Source organism: Cetorhinus maximus, chromosome 29 (assembly GCF_964194155.1).
Source record: "Cetorhinus maximus chromosome 29, sCetMax3.hap1.1, whole genome shotgun sequence".
In the NCBI taxonomy this organism is placed as follows: Eukaryota; Metazoa; Chordata; class Chondrichthyes; order Lamniformes; family Cetorhinidae; genus Cetorhinus; species Cetorhinus maximus.
The window spans coordinates 7,931,981-7,948,841 of record NC_135907.1 but is presented as its reverse complement, the minus strand read 5'-3'; the positions used below and the strand labels follow the sequence as shown (position 1 = coordinate 7,948,841).

At 41.1% G+C, this 16,861-nt stretch overlaps 2 protein-coding genes across 3 annotated transcripts in view; one reads left to right on the top strand and one right to left on the bottom strand.

Annotated features, from left to right (window-relative positions):
- The window catches only part of LOC144669596 (myosin-9-like), a 183,936-nt gene that overhangs the window by 22,676 nt on the left and 144,399 nt on the right, over positions 1-16,861 (top strand). For both annotated transcript variants that reach the window (XM_078532119.1, XM_078532118.1), the window contains exons 2-3: positions 3,520-3,870; positions 15,201-15,357. In XM_078532119.1, coding sequence (XP_078388245.1) covers positions 3,538-3,870; positions 15,201-15,357 — 490 coding nt within the window. In that variant the 5' untranslated portion in view covers positions 3,520-3,537. The remainder of the gene's footprint in view (positions 1-3,519; positions 3,871-15,200; positions 15,358-16,861) is intronic.
- LOC144669599 (alpha-N-acetylgalactosaminidase-like) overlaps positions 1-16,861 on the bottom strand; it is a 376,191-nt gene that overhangs the window by 357,456 nt on the left and 1,874 nt on the right. The gene's annotated exons all lie outside the window — the stretch shown is intronic.

The window sequence follows — 16,861 nt, the reverse complement described above, 5'->3', positions numbered from 1 at the left end:
ATTGAACCAGGGTTGATCCCTTGCTTGATGGCAATGATAGCTTGGGGAATATACCGGACCATGAGGTTACAGATTGTGTTCGATTATAATTCTGCTGCTGCAGATGGCCCACAGTGCCTCATGCATGCCCAGTCTTGAGTTGCTAGATCTGTGAGAAATATATCCCATTTAGCACGGTGGTAGTGCCACACAACACAATGGAGGGTACCCTAAATGTTAAGGCACGACTTTGGCGCCGCAGTGACTGTGTGGTGGTCACTCCTACTGATATTGTTACGGACAAATGCATCTGCGGCAGGCAGATTGGTGAGAATGAGGTCAAGTATGTTTTTCCCTCTTGTTGGTTCCTTCACCATCTGTCACAGCCCCAGTCTAGCAGCTATGTCATTTAGGGCTTGGTCAGTAGTGGTGCTATCAAGCTACTCTTGGTGATGGACATTGAAGTCTCCCACCCACAGCACATTCTGCGCCCTTGCCACCCTCAGTGCTTCCTCCAAGTGGTGTTCAACATGGAGGAGCACTGATTCATCAGCTGAGGGAGGACGGTACATGGTAATCAGCAGGAGGTTTCCTTGCCTATGTTTGACCTGACGCCATGAGACTTCATGGGGTCCGGAGTCGATGTTGAGGACTCCCAGGGCAACTCCCTCCTGACTGTATACCACTGTGCTACCACCTCTGCTGGGCCTGTCTTGCTGGTGAGTTGTCCTGCCTGTCCAGGGATGGTGATGGTGGTGTCTGGGACATTATCTGTAAGGTATGATTCCGTGAGGATGATTATGTCAGACTGTTGCTTGACTAGTCATTGAGACAGTGAGACAGCTCTCTCAAGTTTGGCGCTAGCCCCCTGATAGTTAGGAGGACTTTTGCAGGGTTGACAGGGTTGAGATTGCTGTTGTCGCTTCCGGTGGTCCGTATGGTTTCATTTTTTGTGACTTTATAGCAGTTTGTTACAACTGAGTGGCTTGCTAGAGTGGCATGTAAGATTCACATGTAGACCAGGCCAGACCAGGGAAGGACGACAGATTTTCGCCCCTAAAGGGCATTAGTGAACCAGATGGGATTTTTTTTAACAACAATTGACAATGGTTCTATGGTCATTGTTAGACTTTTAATTCCAGGTTTTTATTGTCCATCTGCCATGGTGGAATTCGAACCTGATTTCCCCAGAGCATTACCCTGGGTCTCTGGATTACTAGCCCAGCGACAATACCTCTAAGCCATCGCCTCCCCTTTATGGCGCTCTGTCCCTTCATCAAAGTCATTGACAATTATAATGCAAAGCTCAGACACTAGTATAGATCCCTGAAGACCATCATTTGATGCATCCTTATTATTATCCTTATCCATTATCCTTATTCTCTGTTTCCTATTACCAAACCAATGTTAATGCATTGACTCCAACTCCATATGCTTTCATATTTGCTAAGTCACTTGTGTAGAAGCATGTTGAATGCCTTTTGAAAGTCTATATAAATATCATCCTTAAAAACTCCCTTATCTACCACACTAGTGACCTCCTTAAAAAAGTTTACATATGTTAGTTAGACATGACTTTCTCTTTACAAATCCATGCCTGGCTGTCTTTAATCAGTTAATGTTTGTGCAAATGCTAATTTCTGGTAGGGTCTTTCTTTTTGCTCTATCAAGATGCAACTCTTGTAACCAAATTCAGAGCACTTCAGTGCACTTGGCCACAAACCAAGTTTGGAGACTACTAAAGTATACATTGTGTTAACTGGAATTTAACCAGATGAAATTGTGGAGCCTACCAGCAGAGTCCTGGTGAATTTTCTGTTGCTTGTCCAGGAGGGATAATTTTCCCAGCTATGGCATTAGCTTGCAGGGATGTCTGGAGCCAAGTGGGAAGAACCTAGTTATTAAAATTGATTAAAACTTCAGTATAGTAATGAGGGAATGCTGCATTATTGGAGGCACCATTGTATGTATAGATGTCTCAACCCAGAAAAGTTGACATGGCCTGGGATTTAAACGGATGTTATGTGAAAACAGGTACGATGAGCATAATTCTGTAATTTGTTCTGTGGGCAAACTGAACATTGCTTTATTACTCGGGGGAGTTGACCGTAAATGAAACTGGAAATGAGATATAAATGTGGAAGTTGCAAGATCTGTTTTCTGAATGGGATTGGGTACATGCACCCTCATATATTTAGCACTTTTTATGTAAATGCCCTAAATATAAACTTCCAAAGTTCTCTTTATTCATAAATTGTTCCTTTAGATGGAAAATTGTGTGTGCCACACCTCTATTTGAGAAAGATGAGAGGGAAACTAGGGAATTATAAACCCCTTAGCCTAACGTGTGTTGGGGAAAATGCTAGAGTTCATAATTAAGGATAAGGTGACTAAACATCTTAAATTTTCAGTTGATCAGAGAGAACCAACATGGATTTGTCAAGGGTTAGGTCATGCCTGCCAAATCTGTATGTTTTGAAGAGGTGACTAAAGTATTGGACAGCAAAATGTCTATGGATATTATTTGGACGAACTTCCAAGGCATTTGAGAGTCCCTCCTAAGAAACCGCTGAAGCTCATTGAATTGAAAGGAGATTATTGACCTGGTTATGGAATTGGTTGAGTGGAAGGAGATAATGAGCAGGTACTGTAATAGGCAGGATGTGACTAGTGGTGTCCCATAAGGACCCATTTTGAGGCCTCAACTATTTAGTGTATTTATTAACAACTTAGATGTGGGGTCAGAAAACCACATATCTAAGTGTGTCTAAATCAAAGATAGGTGGTAGAAGCAGAGTAGATGGGAGAGTAAAATTACAAAATGATATTGATAAATTAAGTGAGTGGCCAAAACTTTGGTAAATGGATTTCAATACAGGCAAATGCGATGTCATCTGCTTTGGACTTAAAAAGGATAGAACGGGGTATTTTCTAAATGGTGAAAAGCTATATATAGTAGAGGCCCAAAGAGACATGGTGGTCCAGGAGCACAGATCATTAAAATGTTATGAACAGGTACAGAAAATAATCAAAAAGGCAAATGGAATAATGGCCTTTCTATCTAGAGGACTAGAATGCAAGGGGGTAAAATTCAACCTTCTCCTAACTAGACCTCATTAAAGCACTTGACTGAATGTGGCATCAAGGAGTCTAGTAAAATTGCAGTCAGTGGGAACTGAGGAGGACTTCATTGGCTGGAGTTGTACTTGGCGCAAAGGAAGATGGTTGTAGTTGTTGGAGGCCAATCATCTTAGCTCCAGACCAAAGGTCCATGACTCTCCTGAGTTTCTCCTCCTCTCAGTCCTAAATGGCTGACTTCTTATCCTGAGACTACGATCCCTAGTTCTTGACTCCAGCCAGGAGAAGCAGCATCTCAGCATCTACCCTGTAGAACCATCTTATAATTTTATTTGTCAGTCAAAATAAATGATCATTTCCTTTTTTTTGTGTATATAGAGTATTTCTCTTATTTTTCATATTGCTGTCATTGCCAAAAGTGTAGCTTCGACATGTGAGTGACCTGTTTTTTTTAAATTGCAGGTCTCCAGTTCAGTCATAATGGCTCAACGGGATGCAGAGCGATATCTCTATGTGGACAAAAATGTCATCAATAACCCATTGACACAGGCTGACTGGGCAGCAAAAAAACTGGTGTGGGTGCCCTCAGACCGTCAAGGATTTGAGGCTGCCAGCCTCAAGGAGGAAATTGGTGATGAGGCAGTACTTGAGTTGGTAGAAAATGGCAAGAAAGTCAAAGTCAACAAGGATGACATCCAGAAGATGAACCCGCCCAAGTTCTCCAAGGTGGAAGACATGGCAGAGCTGACTTGCCTGAATGAGGCTTCTGTCCTGCACAATTTGAAAGAGCGTTACTACTCAGGGCTAATCTATGTAAGTTTTTATTGTGCTATTGCTCAATTTTGTCAATTCTTCTGGATTCTTTGTGATTTTTAACATTTGTCATCTTAATATGTATTTTCCACTTTGTTTAAAATATCTGATTTATGAGCATACAAGACAGGAAAAAAACACTGGCCCATCAATCTTGTCTCATTCTCACATGATGAAACATGCACCATTAAAGGACAAGGGAATTGGGACTTTTTATACTGAAAAATGTAGATTGAGTGTTATAACCAATTTCGTTAAGTGATAAGATTCTGTCCAATTGGACAGCTTATTTGAGCTAGACCGGCAGATGAGGACTAGGGCCATCAGTACAAGATTAGGGGAGGAAAAAAGTCACCCAATTTAGAAAAACATCTTTCCAAATTTCTTTTCAAGCCTTGAAGGAAATTAAACAAACTGCATGGTGATTGGAATCATGAGTCCCAGTTAACCCAGCTACCTTCTGTAACATAAGCTGTCTTTCACTGTCTGGGACTTAAGCTCCCTTTTAAGGAACACACCAAATCCACACTTGCTGCACAAGCTGGCAGCCTATTTCCAAGGTAATTGGCACTGCAGATAGTAGTACTTCCTGGTATCTAATCACCTCTGCTTTCGTAACTTGTAAGAACAAAGCGTAAAGGAGCAGATGTAGACCATTCAGCCCTTGAGCTTGCTCCCCATTCTATAAGATCATGGCTGATCTTTCCCCTCCACTCCATCTTCCAGCACTGTGCCCATATCGCTTGATTCCCTTAGTATTCTATTGATCTCTGCCCGGAATATACTCAACTGAGTATTCACAGTGCTCCAGAGTAGAGAATTCTAAAGACAACCCTTTGAATGAAGAAATTTCTCCTTACCTCAGTTCTTAATGGCTTGCTGCTTATTCTGAAACTGACTCCTAGTTCCATACTTCCTAGCTGGGGGAAATGTTCTCCCCCAACATCCACCTAGTCCAAGCCCCTTAAGAGTTTCATATGTTTTAATGAAGACCCTTTTAATTCTTCATAACCCTTTTAATTCTTCATAACTAATCTTGTACTGATGATCCTAGTCGTCCTCTGCCAATCTAAATTAAATAAGCTGTACATTTGGACAGAATTTTATCCCTTATTTTAAAGATATTGGATACAACCTTCAATCTACAATTTTCGGTGTAAACAGTCCCAATTCCCTGGTCCTTTCCTGATAAATAAGGGCTCATAAACTGGGTATCGATCAAGTAGCTCTTATGTTTTGATATCCTTTGACATGTGAGGGCACAAAAAAAGTATTTTACGTGTGGATGACCAAAGCTTCTACAAGGTAAGAATTGTATATTTACTTGTCCCAGCTATCTACCCCAGCATAAGATCATAAGAAATAGGGGCCGAAGTAGACCATTAAACTTGCTCCACCATTCAATAAGATAATGGCTGATTTGATTGTGGCCTTAACTCAACTTTCCTACCTGTCCCCATGAGCCTTAACTTCCTTGTTGATTAAAAATCTGCCTAACTTAGTCTTCATATATTCAATGGTCCAGCCTCCACTGCTCTCTAGGGAAGAGAATTCCAAAGACTAACAATCCTCAGAAGAAATTGCTTCTTGTCTCTATCTAAAATGGGAGACCCCTCTATTTTTCAACTGTGCCCCCAGTTCTCGATTTCCCCCATGAGTCACAGCATCTACCCTGTCAAGCTCACTCAATCTTTTGTGTTTCAATGAGATCATCTCTCATTCTTTTAAGCCCAAGCTGCTCAGCCTTTCCTCATAAGGCAACCCCTTATGAGAAAGCATACAATGCGGTGAAGAGCAGTGGGAAACCAGGGGATTGGGAAGCCTACAAAGACCAACAGAGGACAACTAAAAAAGAAATAAGGAGGGAGAAGATTAAATATGAGGGTAAACTAGCCAGTAATATAAAAGAAGATTGCAAGAGTTTTTTAGATATATAAAGGGTAAGAGAGAGGCAAAAGTGGACATTGGGCCACTGGAAAATGACGCTGAAGAAGTAGTAGTGGGGAACAAAGAAATGGCGGAGGAACTGAATAGGTACTTTGTGTCAGTCTTCATGGTGGAAGACCCGGGTGACATCCCAAAAGTTCAAGAGATTGGGGGGGCAGAGGTGAGAATGGTGGCCATTACCAAGGAGAAGGTGCTAGGAAAACTGAAAGGTCTGAAGGTGGATAAATCACCTGGACCAGATGGATTACACCCCAGAGTTCTGAAGGAGATAGCTGAAGAGATAGTGGAAGCGTTAGTGGTGATCTTTCAGGAATCACTGGAGTCAGGGAGGGTCCCAGAGGACTGGAAAATCGCTAATGTAACCCCCCTGTTTAAGAAGGGAGTGAGGCAAAAGACGGGAAATTACAGGCCGATTAGCCTGACCTCGGTCGTTGGTAAGATTTTAGAGTCCATTATTAAGGATGAGATTTCAGAATACTTGGAAGTGCATGGTAAAATCGGGCAAAGTGAGCATGGTTTCATCAAGGGGAGGTCATGCCTGACAAATCTGTTAGAATTCTTTGAGGAGGTAACGAGTAGGTTAGACAAAGGAGAGCCAGTGGATGTTATCTACTTGGACTTCCGGAAGGCCTTTGACAAGGTGCCGCACAGGAGGCTACTCAGTAAGATAAGAGCTCATGGTGTTAGAGGCAAGGTATTAGCATGGATAGAAGATTGGCTGTCTGGCAGGAGGCAAAGAGTGGGGATAAGGGGGTCCTTCTCAGGATGGTGGCCGGTGACTAGTGGAGTTCCGCAGGGGTCAGTGTTGGGACCACAACTTTTCACTTTATACATTAATGATCTAGATGAAGGAACTGAGGGCATCCTGGCTAAGTTTGCAGATGATACAAAGATAGGTGGAGGGACAGGTAGTATTGAGGATGCGGGGAGGCTGCAGAAGGATTTGGACAGGTTAGGAGAATGGGCAAAGAAGTGGCAGATGGAATACAACGTGGGGAAGTGTGAGGTCATGCCCTTTGGTAGGAAGAATAGAGGCATAGACTATTTTCTAAATGGGGAGAGAATTCAGAAGTCTGGAGTGCAAAGAGACTTGGGAGTCCTAGTCCAGGATTCTCTTAAGGTTAACTTGTAGGTTGAGTCGGTAGTTAGGAAGACAATTGCAATGTTGGCATTTATTTCGAGAGGACTAGAATATAAAAGCAGGGATGTGCTGCTGAGGCTTTATAAGGCTCTGGTCAGACCACATTTAGAATATTGTGAGCAATTTTGGGCCCTGTATCTCAGGAAGGATGTGCTGGTCCTGCAGAGGGTCCAGAGGAGGTTCACGAGAATGATCCCAGGAATGAAAGGCTTAACATATGAGGAACGTTTGAGGACTCTGGGTCTATACTCGATAGAGTTTAGAAGGATGAGGGGGGATCTGATTGAAACTTACAGAATACTGAAAGGCCTGGATAGAGTGGACGTGGAGAAGATGTTTCCATTAGTAGGACAGACTAGGACCCGAGGGCACAGTCTCAGAGTAAAGGGAAGACCTTTTAGAACAGAGATGAGGAGAAACTTCTTTAGCCAGAGGGTGGTGAATCTATGGAATTCATTGCCACAGAAGGCCGTGGAGGCCAGGTCATTGAGTGTATTTAAGACCAAGATAGACAGGCTCTTGATTGGTAAGGGGATCAAAGGTTACGGGGAGAAGGCGGGAGAATGGGGTTGAGAAACTTATCAGCGATGATTGAATGGCGGAGCAGACTCAATGGGCCGAATGGCCTAATTTCTGCTCCTGTCTTATGGTCTTCAACTCAGGAATCAACCTTCTCTGAACTGCTTCCAATGCAGGTATGCCCTTCCTTAAGTAAGGTGACCAAAACTGTGCACAGCACTTCAGGTATGGCCTCACCAATGCCCTGTACAGATATAGCAAGATATCCATACTTTTATACTCCATCTCCCTTGCAATAAAAGCCAACATTTCATCTGCCTTCAATTACCTGCTGTATCTGCATGCTAACTTTTAGTGATTTAATATACAAGGGCACCCAGATCCCCCTCTAATGGTGCAATATTTTTGCAAAAAAAATACTTTATTCATAAAATATCTAAAAGAACATTCCAAAGCACTTCAAAATAGCCATCACAAAGTGCAATGATATTCACATTTTCTACATTTAAAAAAATTAATTCATGGGATGTGGGCATCCTAGGCCAGCATTAATTGCCCATCCCTAATGGCCCTAGGAAAGTAGGTGGTGAGCTGCTGTCTTGAACTGCTGCATTTCAAGTGGTGTAGGTGCACCCACAGTGCTGTTAGGGAAAGAGTTCCAGGATTTTGACCCAGTGACAATGAAGGAACAGTGATATATTTCCAAGTCAGGATGGTGAGTGGCTTGGAGGGGAATAGGTGGTGGTGGTATTCCCATGCATCTGCTGCCCTTGCCCTTATAGTTGGTAGTGGTTGTGGGTTTAGAAGGTGCTGCCTAAGGAGCCTTGGTGAGTTCCTGGAGTGCATCTTGTAGATGGTACACACTGCTGCCAGAGTGCATGGTAGAGGGAGTGAATGTTTGTGAATTGGTGCCAATCAAGTGGGCTGCTTTGTCCTGGATAGTGTCAAGCTTCTTGAGTGTTGTTGGAGTTGCACTCATTCAGCCAAGTGGAAAGTATTCCATCATACTTCTGACCTGTGCCTTGTAGATGGTGGATATGCTTTGGGGAGTTGAGAGGTGAGTTATTCGCCCAGGGTTTCTAGCTTCTGACCTCTTGTAACCACAGTATTTGTATGGCTGGTTCATTTCAGTTTCTGGTCAATGGTAACCCCCAGGATGTTGATAGTGGGGGATTCAGTGATGGTGATGCCATTGAATGTCAAGGTGTGATGGTTAGATTCTCTCTTGTTGGAGATGGTCATTGCCTACCACTTGTGTGGTGCAAATGTTACTTGCCACTTGTCAGCCCAAGCATGGTCTCGCTGCATTTGGACATGGACTAATTCTGTATGTGACGAGTCAAGAATAGTGTGGAGCATTGTGCAATCATCAGCAAACAGCAGTTTTGAGCTTATGATGGAAGGAAGGTCATTGATGAAGCAGCTGAAGATGGTTGGGCCTAGGACAGTACCCTGAGGAACTCCTGCAGTGATGTCTTGGAACTGAGATGATTGACCTCCAACAACCACAACCATCTTCCTTTGTGCTAGGGATGACTCCAATCAGCAGAGAGTTTTCCCCTGACTCCAGTTTTGCTAGGGCTCCGTGATGTCAAGGGCAGTCACTCTCATCTCACCTTGGGAGTTCAGCTCTTTTGTCCATATTTGAACCAAGGATGTGATGAGATCAGGAGCTGAGTGGCTCTGCCGGAACCCAAACTGAGCGTCAGCGAGCAAGTTATTGCTAAGCATGTGCCTCTTGATAGCATGGTTGATGACCCCTTCCATCACTTTACTGATGATCAAGAGTAGACTGATGGGGTGGTGTTGTAGCTGTACTGGAACAGCTTGGCTAGGGACGTGACAAGTTCTGGAGCACAACTCTTCAGTATTGTTGCCGGAATAATGTCGGGGCCCATAGCCTTTACAGCATCCAGTGCCTTCAGCTGTTTCTTGATATCATGTGGAGTGATTAGAATTGGCTGAAGACTGGCATCTAGGAGGAGGAGGCCACGATGAACATCCAATCAGTACTTCTGGCTGAAGATTTTTGCAAATGCTTCAGCCTTCTCTTTTTGTCAAGAAGTTGACAGCTAGTACCCATTGCTGAATCACTACAACTCTCCAAGGTCACTGCGGTCCTCCAATTCTGGCCTCTTGATTTCCATCGCTCCACCATTGGTGGCTGTGCCTTCAGCTGCCTGGGCCCTAAGCTCTGGAATTCCCTCCTTAAACCTCTCTGTCTCTCTTTGTCCCCTCCTTTATGCTATTGCTTAAAACTCCATAGGCCCCTGCCCATCTGCTCCTGCACATACTTTAACCCCTACACTCTCCCAAACCCTAGTCCTTCCCAAATCCCATTGACCCTGTGGCCCTAGCTTTTCAAATCATGTGAGTGGTCTCCATCCAGGTTTTTTTTCTGACAATCCCCCACTATGCTTTCTAGTGCAAAATCTCCGTATTCTCTGCCTCTAAATTGCTCCCTGCATTGCAGAGAGATCTTTGGTAAGGGTATTGAAAGGTACCATGGAGTTAAGATACAAGTTGGCCATGATCTGATTGAAAAGTGGGTGAAGCTTGAGGGGCTGAGCGGCCTCCTCCTGTTCCTGTGGATCATTCTGTCAGTATAACAGAGCAATGAGAATGTGGAACGTGCTACCATAGTGGTTGAAGCGAATGGTATAGATGCGTTTAAATAAAGTATGTGAGGGAGAAGGGAATGGATGGTTATGATAAATTTAGATGAGGAAAGATGGGAGGAGGCTCAAGTGGAGCATGAAAATTGGCATGGACTGGTTGGGCTGAATGGCCTGTTTCTGTGCTGTATATTCTACATAATCCTATGAAGGACATTTATGACACATGGGACCCATTCTCCAGCATGCCTAGAACTATCTATCATTATATTTGCGGTCAACACTGTATCAATATTAGAGCTTTAGTTTACTAATTTTCATTAATCATGAGGCCATTTTATGGTCTTATGAATTCAAAACATGATGATTAAAAAAATTTCACTCTCCTAATACAACATATGTAGGAATAAGTGTAGGTTATTCAGCCCTTCAAACCTGTTCTGCCATTCTTTGAGATCATGTTTGATCCTAATTCCATCCATTAACCTTAGCTCCATATCCCTTGGCTAACAAATCTCTCAATTGCAGCTTTAAAATTAATAGAGCTAGCATTTATTGTTTTTTGTAAGACAGAGTTCCACAATTTTACTATTGTTTTGTGCGAAGAAGCTTTTCTGACCCCCTCTCCTGAATGACCTAGCTTTGATTTGGAAGGTTATGCCCCCTAGTCCTAGACTCCCTCCAGGTTTCTCTCTCTCTTTGTCCTACTAATTCTCTTCAAAATTCTAAAAGCTTCAATCAAATCACCCCTTGATTTTCTATCCTCCAGGGAATACAAGTCCAATTTATGTACCTTCTCATAATTTAACCCCCTGGAGCTCTGGTAATGTTTTGAATCTGTGCTGCACTTTGTTCATGGCCTTTCTCTTCTGGGGTGTGGTGCCCAGACCTGTATTGCCAGATGTCGTCTAACCAGGGTTTTGGACAACTGTAGCAAAACTTCCTCCTTTCTGTTCTGGCTCTTAAAAGACAACCATTCCATTGATTTATTTTTTTGTACCTGAATGCTACATTTTAGTGATTTTGTGAATGTGGATCCCTAAGTCTCTTTGGATTGCCACTGTATCACCTATTAGATTAAACCATTATTAGATTATGATTTCAACACTTCTGTAAATTTGGACTCACTTTTTTGTGTGAGGCAGTGATGAAACATAATTTGCATTGCACTTGAGACTGAATGGTTTAACAGTAAGTTTTCACATCTCATTTTCAAATTAGTTAGAATCACAGTTAGGGCCACATTGCACAATTGGGCTCTAAGTTAATTGCTTACCCTTAGCTTATCAGATTCTGGATGATGTGTGGTCTGTTAATTTAAAAAAAAATGAACAGGAAGATGTGCTTCAGAGAATAACAAACTGTTGGGCAGCTGTAAAGAAATAAGGAAAAAACATTTAATAAACATACTGATTGCAGAACAGCTCAGCTTGCATCCTGTTGACTCCAGTTGCTAGGGTATATTATGGGGATCAAATAGCGTTTTTTGAACACAATATGAGGGATAACTGCAGTATGGATTTAGCCAAGAGGTAAATTAAATGTTTTACCACAGGCTGTTCCAGTAAGTGCTTTGCAATTTCTTTGTTGTAAAGGCTACAATATTTTGAAATTGGAGAGAAGGAGATTTAGGTGATGCCTTCAATAGGCCTCCTTAGCAATTCAAGACATGGGACCAACTCCTGTCCCCCACATCTCTCTTTGAATAATTCTGTGCATTTCTAAAGACAGCAATTCTTTCTAGGTTTGCTCAAGTAGTGTACACCTCATCAGGTAGGAGGGGAGAGAAGTACATCAATCAAGTTGTGCATGCTGTCCTTTGAATTTTTGGACAGGGCTTACTGAATATTAATCAGGAGTTGCTTACTGAATATTAATCAGGAGTTGAAAGCCTTGTGTTTTCCTGCCCTACTTCTTCCCTCAAGATTTCTGAAACCCTTATTATAGTCATATGAACATGGCTGAGGTCAGTTAACTGTACAGACAGGATTCAAAACTGTGACCTTCTGGGCCAACATGGCTTGCCATATACTGTTCTTGGCACTGAGGGCCTAGGTTAGCCTCAGCTAACTTGGTCAGGGTATGGAAAATTTATATCTGAAACCTGGACACTTGGTTTAAACTGGTAACTTATAGTGTGCAAGTTCACTTTCCCATGTTAAGCAGAAAAGTAAGAGTTGTGGTTTCCTTGTTTTTTGCTTCAATATTGTCTATTATTGATAGTGGAATTTTCAGGAACCTGCAATTTGTGTTCTATTTCTAGAAATAAAGTTCTTTTTGCATCTAAAAAAGTGATGTGTTAGATGTAGATAGACCCTTCACTGGAACTAGAGATAGGCCTTTACCCAAAAAGTCACTTTTTGCTAAATGCCATGTATTCCCACTGTTTTATTTCAGATTTTAAGCATTTGCTTAGTTGCAGAAATGTTTTGATCCCATTTGTTTGGAAAAGCCATGCAAAGTTCAGGACATTTGAAATTTAAAGTTTATTTTGGACCAGCATTATGCAATCCTTTATTCAGAGGACACCAAAACTCTACCTATTGGTGTTAGAAGAATGGCAAAACAAAAGTTTCAACTTTTCAGTTTAATTATAAACTGATTTGCTCAAAGATGGGTAGTCCGGAATAGCTGCAAAAGAGTGTGATAGATTTTCAAAATTGACCACAAACCTCTTCAGGTCACATTTTAACCATTTCTTGTGATTTGCTTGTATCCCAAACACTACATATGTGATTTGTTAAAGTTTACCTAGAGCATGTAATATGGAAGCCAAACTGATAACACAAACATTTCCAGCACTATACTGAGGGAACAAAATGTCCTTTTTAAAATTAATTTAACTATTACTTTTCTAACAGGATATTGTAGTGTAGTGGTTATGTTCCTGGACTGATAATCTGGAGATGTACATTCATATCTCACCTCAGCAGTTGGGGAATTTAAGTTCAGTTAATTAAATAAATATGGAATTAAAAAGCTAGCATCAATATTGATGACCAAGAAAATATTGTATTGTTGTAAAAACTTAACTGGTTCAGTACCCTTTTATGGAAGGAAATCTGCCAACCTTACTCGGTCTGGCCTCTGACTCCAGATCCACAACAATGTGCTTGACTCTCAACTGCCCTCTGAAATGGCTTAGCAAGCCACTCAGTTGCAGCCATCACCTTCTCAAAGGCAATTTGGGATGGACGATAAATACTGGCCTTGCCAATCACACCCACATCCCATGAATGAATTGAAAAAACCTGCAAAGGATAATTTATCGTAACTGATAATGGCATCAAGATTAATAGAGCTCTACACTGTGCCTCAAGCTTAATTAGTTCTTTTTCATTTTACTGATTATTTTAGAATTCCAGTTAATTGGTAAGTCGCCTAAGCAAAAGAATAAAAATATTCATTTGAACGATGAGAGCAACTGGATGGATACCTGTTGGAACAAACTATAGTTTACAAAGATCCATCAGAGAAACCCAGGCATGCAAGATCAAACAGTGGGCTGAGTTTGAAATTGCTTTTTACACTATTCCTCCTTTAGTGGTGACCTACCAAGTGCATGTGGACATGATTGTCCTGGTGAGAAGCACAAATAACTCAAAAAGAAAAAATAATAGCTTTGAATTAAGTGTGTATGTGTACTTGCTAAGTACATTGCACAGCTAATGGTTTGGGAAAAATATGCAATAATTGTGATTTCCTTGCCTTCCTGTCATCTGACCTTGCATTACTGCCTGTCATCATTATGCCCCTACAGTAGAATGAAGATTATGACTGCCTTATTCATTTGCGGGAAGTCACACAAAACTGAACACTAACACTATACTTAAATTGTCCAGTTTTTCTCCTTACCCTTCCTGCAGTCATTCATTCCTGCTTGGGCGTAGTCCTACTGATGTTTACAGCCCTATCTGATTGAAAGAGCAATTTTCACTTGTAAGCCGAGACAAATGCACTTTACACCGACTTTCTGTATCTTGATGAAAAGAAGATGTGGGTTGCTGTCCTTTTCACTAAAGAGCACTTATTATCAATTATATCACCTACTTCCTTACTTAAAACTGGAGCAGTGCTAGTTGTGTGGCTCAGTAAATCTGTGTTTATTGACTGAATCATGGGGAACCAAGCAATTTTAGTTTTACTTTTACATGTTTTCCACCATATGATGGCTTTAAAATCATAGTTCATGGTATCCTAAATTTCCAACTAAAGAGGATATCTGACTTGACATTCCATTCAAAATGACAAATCTTAGCTGCATGACTCTATAAACTATGAAAACTATAAACTTAGCTTCAGCAATTTTAGTTTTTGGGGCGTGTATTTTTCACTAAACCTCTAACTTAAGGAAAATTATTTTCTAGTTTCCCTTCAGTGCCTTAAGGGATAAACACGCTTGCAAGCATAGTTTTGCAGTTTCTCAGATGCTGGGTATTCTCTAGTATCTCCTATGAGTTAAATTCTGCACGTGGGAACCTTGGTGTAATAATGGGGTATTCAGTGAGTGCCACTCTGAAGTCTGTCCACATATGGCACTGGCTAGTGATCATGAGGAACTTGTGTTTTTCATCACCGTCCTTCCTCTTGAGTGAGCTAAAAGTCTTCATTTAATTTCACCAATGTATCGCAATACAATTGACCTTAGTGAAAACAGCTGGTTTGACATTTGGTTAACTGTTTTGAAATCAAACTTGGTCACTTTAAAATATTTTGGGCACAAAACCTACCTATTGTGAGTTTTGCAATGGGATACAGTTCTGTTACACAAGAACACCTATTGCTTACCACAATCCTGTAAGCATTTAAATAAGTGTTGTCTTGACTAAGTAATGTAGTGAAATTTTAACCTGGATAGTGAATTGAGAGAGAGCTGGCATCTCTGAACTGGCTGAAGGGACTTAAACTAATAAAAAAAACAAGAACAAACTTGCAACTGTGCAGCACCTTTTCTTACTGGATTAACCTAGAGTAATTAGAGGAGACATGGGTTTAACATTACTCTTAAGTTTAGCCTTTGCCTTTTAAATATCTTTTAAAATTTAAAATATGCAAGTGTTGGTATAATGTTAATGGTAAAAGGTGTTTAACTTTGCCTTTTTTTTTAGACTTACTCAGGTCTTTTCTGTGTGGTAATCAATCCATACAAGAATCTGCCTATCTACACGGAGGAGATTGTTGAGATGTACAAGGGAAAAAAGCGGCATGAGTTGCCACCTCACATCTATGCCATTGCAGACACTGCATACAGGAGCATGTTGCAAGGTGAGGATTTTGTCTTAAGGTACTTTGGTAGCCTACAATTACTGAGTTAATACAGCTATGATTGCTTCATTAATATGAAGATCATTCCTCTTTGTTCTGCCTGTAACGCAGGGTAATCTCTGTGCTAATTTAGCACTGCTTACTTATTGGTTTAATATTTTCTGATTAAATTTTCTCTCTTGGTTTCTTTTGAAGATGTATGACTCCTTGCTAGTATAGGGTTCCAGGGAACCAGTCATCTGGCACTGGTTCCAGATGTTGCCAATTTATGCATAAGCTTCAACAGTGAATGTCAGTAGACTATTTGACTCAAAATAGCAAGCATTTCTGTCCTGAATCATTCATCTCCTGTTATTCACCTTATCCTGTTGTTCACCAATGTCCATGCACTCACACTTCCAACAGGAGTTGGTGGATAGTGATCTGGAATGGACTCCTGGCTAACTTTTTTTCTGCTTCAACTTCTCAAACGTTAAAACTACGAGTTGTGTGGACAGACTGTGGAAATTGAGATTGTTCTTCTTGAAATAGGGAAGGTTAAGGGGTAAAGACTCATACAGACTCGAAACGTTAACTCTGTTTCTCTCTCCACAGATGCTGTCAGACCTGCTGAGTTTTTCCAGCATTTTCTGTTTTATTTCAGATTTCCAGCATCCACAACATTTTGCTTTTATCTTAAGGTTAAGGGGTGGTTTTGTAGAACTTTTCAAAATTGAGGAGTTTTGCTAAGAGTAAATAGGGAAAGGTTATTTGCAGTGGCAAGAGGGTCAATAGTCAGAGGACCCAGATTTAAGCTAATTGGCAGAAGAGTCAGAGAGATGAGAATCTTTTAACACAGTGAATTTTGATTTGGGATGCACTGTCTAAAAGGTGATGGAAGATGATTCAGTAGTAACTTTCAAAGGGGAATTTGATATATACTTAAGGAAAAAAATGCAGTGTTATGGGGTAAGAGCAAGGGAGTGGTATCAACTTGATAACTTTCAATAAGCTGGCACAGGCATAATGGGCCAAATAGCCTGTGTGCAGGTGAGTCCGAGTAATGACAAGACAAGCCAAAGTAGCTATCTAAATGTTGATTGAGTTGCTGCCTGTAGTTTTACATGGAAAAAAATCTCAGATGACGCTGCCACCGTTTTAAACCCATTAGAGTCATAGAACTATAGAGGTCTACAGCACAGAAAAAGGCCCTTCAGTCCAACAAGTCTGTGCCAGTCAAATGAGTACCTAACTATTCTAATCCCATTTTCCAGCACTAGGCCCATAGCCTCATTGTTGGATGATATCTCAAAACTGCTTATCCTGAGGTTCTATAATAAATTTAATTTTATAATTCACTATTCTTCATAGAACAATAGCTTGGAACCTAAAGTAAATTGGGGACTAAAATGTACAATATTAAAAACAAAATGCTGGAAACCATTATTAGTTCAGGCAGTAATTTTGAAGCCAATGGACAAGTGGAAGTTTCAGTTGTGGACCATTCTGTTGACGGTTCCACACC